Genomic DNA, 9,501 nt, shown 5'->3' on the forward strand with positions numbered 1-9,501 from the left:
ACGTGCTCCGAATAGACAAGAGGAATCAACATCCAAACATGATTTAGAGAACTTACTCCAAGCGGTACATCTTAACGATAGGGGCGATACATGGGTATGGTGTGATGATAGTAACGATGGGTTCAAAGTGGCTACGGTTAAAAAGTGGTTACGTGGGACCGGAACAAATGGTGATAACTTTGGTTTTTCTTGGAGTAAATGGATTCCAAATAAATGTAACATTTTTATGTGGAGAGCAGTTCTGGATCGTCTTCCTACAAAGACAGCACTAGGTCGAAGAAACATACCGGTTGATAACCAGCTGTGTGTTTGGTGCAACAACAATGAAGAATCGATCGAACATATCCTTACTGGATGTAGCATCTCAGCGGGTATTTGGAATGGTGTTTCTACATGGTGTAAGGTGCCAGGGATGATTTTGTTTCATGTTAATGATTTGGTGAGTATGCACGATCACTGCAGAGTTTCGGGCAATAAAAAGACAATCCTTCACGGGATTATTATCATTGCGTGCTGGAGGATGTGGAGGGCTAGGAATGAAAAGATATTTTCGAGTAAGGAGCCGAACGTAGTAGAGATGATTGCGGACATCAAGACTTTGGGATTTCTGTGGTATAAACATAGATTTAAAGGAGGGGTGGTGGATTGGGATCGTTGGTGTTCTTTCGATGTGATGTAATTATGTATGTTTTTTGTGGTTCTTGACTCTCTATTTTCGTCTTGGAAATAGTGAGTTTTTTTTGTGTTTGGTGTTTAATGAAAGTCAATTTCCAAAAAAAAAAAGCTAATCATGCATAATGTAACTAGTAATAATTACTGGATTGTACTACTATCACTAATAATTTCTTTTAAGGACAGATTTTGGTATCATACCAAAAAATATTGACACTTGTAAAACGACCATAATGATTTTTTCAGTTCGGTAACACTACCAATCAATACACGTGCCATTGAAACTACAAATGACAGTATCGGTACCTTTTCGATACGATAAAGTAGAACACTCATCCTAAATTTAACACACATTCATAACAAAAATTCAATATCCAATTATACAAAACAAAAACACATCCAAACTTATAACGTGATACCATATATTGTGGCATATAATCCTGTACCTAAACACATGCATATTATTATACTATTAATAATGTATTATAACAAAACTAACCACACTAATTTTGACCAAAAATTGACTAAAACCAATCAAATCAAATCACACCTTAAATCTACACCGTCCATTTCCATATCTTAATCCTCACATCCACCTTACACTTAACTCCGCCACTCCCCACCGTCGCCGCCGCCGTTTTACCCACCGGAACCTTAATTCCGTCACACGTAACTCTAATCGTCAGTTTCTTCGTCTTCAGGCTTCCAATCTTCACCTTCACTTTAGTATCCATCTGGGTTTTCAATTCCACACTCTTCTTACTCTTAATCTCAGATTTCAACTTCACCCCATTATCATCACCACCCACAGTTTGACCGGTCAACGCCACCACGGTCCTCAACGCCGTCGTGTTCTTCTTCGGCGAGACGAACGCCGGAATATTCCCGTTGCCGACGTTAACGCCGTGGGATTTAAAGCTAATAATAACCGGATCGTAATATAATAATATCTTCTTATTAGGGTTTCGAGCTAAAGCAGTGAGGTTGAATTTGGTGGTTAATTTGTTTGATGACGTCAGGTTGAATTGAGTGACGTGGAGTGAGGTTATTGAGAACGTGGGACGGTGAGGACGGTAGATAACGTATGTGACGCCGCCGGCGACGGCTGCGATGAGGAATAATATTATTATGGTGACGGTGAGACAGAGGCAGATGGAGCAGCAGAAGCTCCGGCGGTGGGTCCGGCGAGGTTGTGGACGGTAGACTGGACGGGTGGTGTTGTGGAGTAGGGGTTTGGTGGCCGGAAAAGTGAGGTTCGTGGCCGGTGCCGGAGCTCCGGCTGGTTTTCCGGCAGGGTGGATTTTTTCTGCCATTGGGAGTTTGAGATGGTGAATTGAACTGGGTGTGTGTTGATTTAAGCTGGTTGTGTGATTTGACGGTGATTGTGACGGTGACGGTGATGGTGATTGTTAACCGGAGAGGTGGTGGAAGGTAGTTATCGGAGTTGGAGGGAATAATAATAATAATAATATATCAAATTCTTATTATTATTGTTTGTATTTATACTGTGTATTGTGAAAGTTGGGGTTTTGACGGTTTTGGCCCTTTTGTTATTATTATTTTGTGATTGTCACTAGGGTTGTAAACGGGCTGACCCGAGCCACTCCAGGCTCGATCTTGGTTCGATTACAATACGAGATGGCTTAGTTCATCTCGATTTTAAATCGAGTTTTTTTCGTGTGTGTTTTGAGAGAGGTTCGAGTTTTTTAAACAACACTAATTGTCACTTGTGTAAAAGATAAGGATTTGTAAGTTAATTTGAACATGTAGACGAGCTTACAAGAATGTGTCTATCTAAAAGTGGTATGTTTTATACTCCTTGATTAGCGTTGTTGTAAAGATAAAGATGTGAAAAGATAAGTATCTTTGACGATAGGGGTGAGCACGGTTCGGTTCGGTTTGGTTATTGGGTGAAACCCAAACCTAAACCTAAACCTAAACCTAAGCTATCGGTTATTTTATAATACCAACCAATTGGTTTTCGGTTATTCGGTTATTCAGTTTTTGGTTATTTTCGGTTTCGGTTTAGGTTATTTTCGGTTTTTTTTATTGTAAGTAGACATTACAAAAAAAACAAAGAATTCATAAAAAAAAATAGAGTACCTCATACATATTGAATTCAAAATACAAAAATAGACACGTGTTATGTGGAACCAAACAAATACAAAGTTGTTTAAGTAGTAGAGTTTAAAATTCAACAACGTTCTTAATAAAAAAAAACTAAAGGTTTCCCGAATCTTTATTCATTGTCTTATTCGTCTTCAAAGTTTAGACCCAGTCTTGATCATCTTCATCACCATCAATGGTAGATTATTTTGGTGTTATGTTTCTGGTCATTACATCTTAAAAAAAACAAGTAGAAAACATAGGTTCGATTAATCGGTTCGGTTCGGTTTTTTTTTGGTTTTATTAAAATGGATAACCTAACCTAAACCCAAAAATCGGTTTTTCGAAAAACTAAAAATTTAACCGCCGGTTAATACTTCGGTTCGGTTTTTTTCGGTTCGGTTTTATCGGTTATTCGGTTCAGTTCGGTTAATTTGGTTTTATGCTCACCCCTATTTGACGATTTGTAAGATAACTAGCAAATCGTCACGTAAGATATGTAGTCATTTGATTTACTAGGTTTTAATATATATTAAAAGAAAATAAACAAATAAATATTTTATGATTGGTTGTTAATGGAATGAACCAAATAATACTTTGTGGATCAACGATCACACTTATGCATATGGCACTTGGCTTGAAGTATTTGTTTGAGGTGATGAAGTGTTGGCATGGATGCCGCCTTCAAAACACACATGCTTATAATACAAACTATTTTGAAGTAAATGCATCAAATGTTTAATAAGCTGTACGTTAACAATATTACGAAAAGTTTGTTTATTTGATAAACAAGCATACACAATACAAGTATATTATTTAGTTATTACACATCTCTAGTTAAAACTGAAATCGGTTTTCTTTCCTTTTTAAAACAAAGATTTGCGAAATTCTGTCATCTACGAAACTTAAAGTCAAGAGCTCCCAATCCCTTGTTGTTTTGAAGGCTTTGTCTTTAGGCCAAACGTACTGGGCGCCATTTGAGGGCGATAAGGGGCGACGAGGGGCTAGAACACCGCCCCCCGGGCGATTTTAGGACGAATTGGGGCGGGGGCGAGAGCCTTTTGTCGCCTGGAAGAAGGGCGAATTGTGTGTGTGGGGGGGGGGCATGTATGCATATGTGTGTGTTATATATACATATATATTATATATATATATAATATATTACTATTTGTAGCTCCTACACCATTACACTCCAAAAACAAATTCTCACATCTTGCTGACTGGGCGTCACACGACGCAAAACGCCCCAATTTGTAACCCCTCCACTACACATAGCCTTACTAATGAGCCACCAGCCCCTTTGATAAGACTGAAATCGAGTAAAATGCGTATATTGAAACATTATTTATATTTCCCTAAAAATAAGGGAATTTGGTGTATACATGACATTAAAAGTTGGGCTGTCTTTTCCTATTTTTTATAGTTGGTTTTTGACAATTTTGCATGCTTGCATGTGTTATTAGTTTAATGATATTAATTAACAACAATATAAGCATTAAATATGAATTTATATAATAACCTAGGTGTGATATCAAAAGGGGCATTCGTTTATAGAAGTATATTTGTGTTGATTAAGAGTCACGAAATTGACAAGTTGAATATCAGTCGATATATATATATGGGTAAAGTTAAAATATAAAGGACAACAAAAATAAGAAGAGTGAGAAGGAATCTAGTCCATTGATTTAAATTTGAATGGTGAGATTAATTTAATAAATAAAAATTAATGAAGAGGGCATGAAGGTAATAAACCACTTTTGTTGATTTTCTCTCTCCACATGCAAGTCACATGTCAATTCCCCATCATTTTAAAATGTCCATAACTTTTTCATACGACATTATTTTTTTTAAAAAAATTCACCATAATAATAAGCGTTTTTTTATCTTTAATATGAGTATCATATTGTTATATAAAAAAATTAATGCTGTTTCCATTGTGTTATATTTAACAGACGCTGTTTCCATTGTGTTATATTTAACAGACGCTGTTTCCATTGTGTTATATTTACCAGACGCTGTTTCCATTGTGTTATATTTGCCAGACGTTGTTTCCATTGTGTTATATTTACCAGACGTTGTTTCCATTGTGTTATATTTACCAGACGCTGTTTCCATTGTGTTATATTTACCAGACGCTGTTTCCATTGTGTTATATTTACCACACGCTGTTTCCATTGTGTTATATTTGCCAGACGCTGTTTCCATTGTGTTATATTTACCAGACGCTGTTTCCATTGTGTTATATTTGCCAGACGTTGTTTCCATTGTGTTATATTTACCAGACGCTGTTTACATTGTGTTATATTTACCAGACGTTGTTTCCATTGTGTTATATTTACCAGACTCTGTTTCCATTGTGTTATATTTACCAGACTTTGTTTCCGTTGTGTCATATTCACATGACTCATCTTATACACAATAACGCAATAGTTTAACTGCATAATGACACAATAATGTTGTTTCAGACTCTGTCTCTATTGTCTATTGTGTTATATTTACCACACCATGTCTCTGTTGTGTTATATTTAACAGACGCTGTTTCCATTGTGTTATATTTACCTGACTGTGTTTTCATTGTGTTATAATTACCAGACTCTGTATCCATTGTGTTATATTTACCAGACTCTGTTTCCATTGTGTCATATTCACATGACTCATCTTATGCACAATAACACAATAGTCTAATTGCATAATGACACAATAATGTTTATACACTCACACATATGAACTTATATCACACAATAACACAATAGTCTAACTGAACAATGACATAATAATGTTTATACACTCACACAAATGATCGTATATCACACAATAACACAATAAGACACGTTAGACGCAATGAAAAATAAAACCTAAAATGTATCGTCGTTGTTTGAAGTTGTATTTTGCTTCTTTGGGACATTTTTTCTTGTTTCCTTTCTCTTTTTAGTGTCAATAGGTTGTTCTTCAAGCAACGAATTCTGAAGTGTCGCATCCGAGACGGTGATTCAGTCGGAGGTTCGATTGTCGCCGTCAGAGATGACGCCATTGATTTATGAAGGAGGTTCAGTTGAGATTTCAATCGAAGAATGGAGATGGAACAGTTTGTGTTCAGAGGAAAAGATGAAGAAAATGGAACGTTTTTGAAGTTGTTTTTCGCGATGGAGATGTCGCCATTGATGGAGATGTGGCCATTGATTCGCGATGGAGGTTATTTGAGATTCAAATAGCATAATGGAGATGGTAGGGTTTGTGTTCAGAGGAAAAAGTGAAGAATAATAGTGAAGAGAAGTGAAGAAGATGATTAAAGAAAACAGTTCGTATTCTTATTTGAGATGTAAGAGTTTGCCCTTGATTGTCTCTAATATTACAAAATTGCCACCGCCCCTTTTTAAACCATTGATTTTGTTTGAGATTTGATCCAGTGGATGATAATCCTTCTCACCCTTCTCATTTTTTACCCTCTTTGTAGAATAACTTGACCCATATATATATATATACCAAAGATTAGTTGTATATATGGGTTAAGTTATAATAAGAATATTAGTTTTCTTAGGAAGGATAAGAAATAATCTTGTCCATTCATTTTAAAATTGAATGGTTTAGATTAGATCAGAGATATCATAAAGTGTAAAACAAAGGTAAAGAAATAATAGAGATAACACATTTGTTGACTTTCTCTCTCCACATGCAAGACACATGTCAAATACCCCATCATTTTAAAACGTCCATAACTTTTTTATACGACATCTTTTTTTCAAAACAATTTCACCATAATAACGAGTGTTTTTTTTATCTTTTATATGAGTACCATATTGCTTTATAAAAATAAAAAAAAATCGTGGGTTTTTACAATGTGTGTTTTATCATAATTGTGTTTTACAAAATTATGTTATACAAGTGTGTTTTATTTTTTCATAGTGTTTTTTGCATTGTGTTTTTTACATTGTGTTATTTAGTTGTGTTTTCATTGTGTTTTTGTCATTATGTTTTTATTTTCATAGTGTTTATTCCATTGTGTTTTTTACATTGTGTCTTTTTCATTGTGTTTTCATAGTGTTTTATTTTCCGACGAAATTTCCGAAGACTTTTCTGGCAAGGTGGTGGCGGTGAGTGGCGGTGGGCGGTGGTAGTTGTAGGAGATGAGTGAAAATTTAAGTGGGTTTTTGAAATTAAATTAAGTGGGTTTCAATATTAAAGTAGTAGACTAAAATACCCTCATTTCTAGCATTCTTAGAAAAACCAAACTTCTTATTTGATCATTTTGCTGTATATATATACATATCCACTAGTACATATATTTAACCATTTTTGAATAAACTAAGGTCACGTGATAATCTTGTAATTTACTATATTATTGTATTACATTATATACAGTATCGTCTATATATAGTATCGATCCTATGAGATCAATGAGATAAACATAAACCAATAGAAAATAACGTAGCATTTTAGTCAGCAAAAAAGGTTACTTTAGGCAACAAGAGAAGGTTTACAACACTTTCTTATCTATATCATTTTCAAGAAACATGATTAATTTTAGGTAAACTTTAACTTATTTAATGAAATAAGCATTATTCAATTCCTTGGTATGTAACATATTACAATATATACATACAGAAGCTGAGAAGCCGTCAAAAAAAATTACCACTAACCTTTTGTAATTGTTTTTTGAGGATGTTAAACTTTGAATTCGAAAATATTATTCGCTACTTTAATATATAAAATAAAACTTTACGTACATGAAGTTCAAATAAAGTGAAGGTAACGTTAAATTGTTACTTGAGATATGTGATTTCAGAAGTTATACATATTTTATTGGTTGAAGATCGTTTTCCATAAGGTTTTGTTATGAAGAAAATTAATCATCAATAAAGTTTTGAGGTTCGAATATTAATGGTCCCCAACACAGCCATTTTTCATATTATTGCTGTCATAATAAATAAAAAAAAAAATAAATTATGGCAATATCATGTCTACTATAAACGAGTTAAGTGCACACAACTTAAAAAGTATACTTGAAATAGGTTTAAGCTTGGATCAACTTCGGAGTTCAATTTTAAATAGCTTTGAAGTTACAGTGTAAATGTGACGGACTATCCGTGAGCTACTCTAGATCGACTAGCTAAAGACTTAAATTGGATCTTAAGCAACCACAAACATAAACTAGAGCTCATTTAATAAACAAGCTCGAGCCAGGATCTGACTAAACTCGCAAGATTTAACGTACCTATTGATTATATAAACATAATATCCTATATTCTCTATAACAATATATATTTGCAAATAAATATAAAATATAAATATATGACAACAAATAGTCAAATAGCTTAATAGCTAAAAAGTATATAGTTTATTATTATGTATAAAGCTATTCGCTATAATATACATTTTATTATGTTTAATGATCTTAGCATCTTAGGTAAGGGTGTGCATGGGTCGGTTTGAGGCGGATTTGAGCCAAACCTATAACCATAACCGACATGTCGGTTAATGGATAATCATAACCATAACCGACCTGTTATGGCGGTTTCGGTTAATCAGTTTTGAAGGTTATAGTTGGTCGATTATGGGTCAGTTAACCATAACCAGAACAATGTAGTTGGGCATAAAATTTTGGCACACATTATTACAAAACAACGACATGACATAATACAACAAAGTATATAATCCAAAATATTAATACCAAATAATCAAAAAAAAGAATGACATTATACAATCCAACAATGAAATTCAACTTAATTTTATAAAAACATAGAACCAAAATCTCAAAATTATATAATCCAACAATATGTTGGTGGAAGTTAATTCCAAACATATTGTTGGTTAAATTAATGGGTCGGTTCGGTTATGGTGGTTTTGAAAGTATCTTTAACTAAAACCGACCCGTATTTGACGGTTTTTAAAAATTTATTAAACCGACCCATCGGTTATGACGCTTATCGGTTAAAATTGGTTCGGTTACGTCGGTTATGGTTCGATTAATGGTTACAGCGGTTAACTTGCACACCCCTAATCTTAGGATTAATTAATAGCCGTAAATATGTGCTGTTAAATGAGAAAATTAATGTGAGGATTCCAATTTCCAATATTGGGATATCTTGTGACTTGTGAGAAACTAGATATAAATCAACGGCCCAAACCAAATCATAAATTTACAAACTCTTATTGTTCGACAAAAGCCCGATAAAAGCTCATTAAAGAACCACAAATGCAATGCTATTGTTGAATATATTGCTATGTGCCTATGTTGTAATTGTGCTTATAGAATTAGATGAATTACAAATCTATAATTAGAGATAATTGTAATTTGCACCTATGGTCAACACCATAATACATGAAACACAACCACAATAGGCTTCTCAAAGATATTAAATAACCACTTCATATAAATGTTTCATACCAAAAGTGGACATAACAATAACTTATTATGAACAAATAATCTTCATAGGAATCAAACGTAGTAACATATAACTATTAACTACTAAGAAGAGAACCATGTTAGTTAAAAGTTATCGTCGGCTGGCGGCGGACACTCAAAATAACAATGGCAAAGGTCACGACCTTTGCATTGTGAAGCAGAACGTTTTCCATAGAAGGAATTGCACAACTCAATACATAAGTCAAATCTACACATAGGCATGGTGTAATCTTTTTCACACACTTGTTGACTCGTAACCAACTCAGTACCTGCAAACATAGAATATATCAATACATGAATGGTTTTAATATCACATAAAC

At 34.1% G+C, this 9,501-nt stretch overlaps 1 protein-coding gene across 1 annotated transcript; it reads right to left on the reverse strand.

The window, feature by feature from the left end:
- Positions 1–1,170: 1,170 nt before the first annotated feature.
- On the reverse strand, positions 1,171–2,175 carry LOC143633732 (NDR1/HIN1-like protein 13). The gene has a single exon (XM_077101979.1). The coding sequence runs from the start codon at positions 1,983–1,985 to the stop codon at positions 1,230–1,232; it is 756 nt and encodes a 251-aa protein (XP_076958094.1). The 5' UTR covers positions 1,986–2,175; the 3' UTR covers positions 1,171–1,229.
- Positions 2,176–9,501: the final 7,326 nt, after the last annotated feature.

Source organism: Bidens hawaiensis, unplaced genomic scaffold (assembly GCF_021521415.1).
Source record: "Bidens hawaiensis isolate Kalapana, Puna unplaced genomic scaffold, B.hawaiensis_p1.1 tig00006888_1, whole genome shotgun sequence".
In the NCBI taxonomy this organism is placed as follows: domain Eukaryota; kingdom Viridiplantae; phylum Streptophyta; class Magnoliopsida; order Asterales; family Asteraceae; genus Bidens; species Bidens hawaiensis.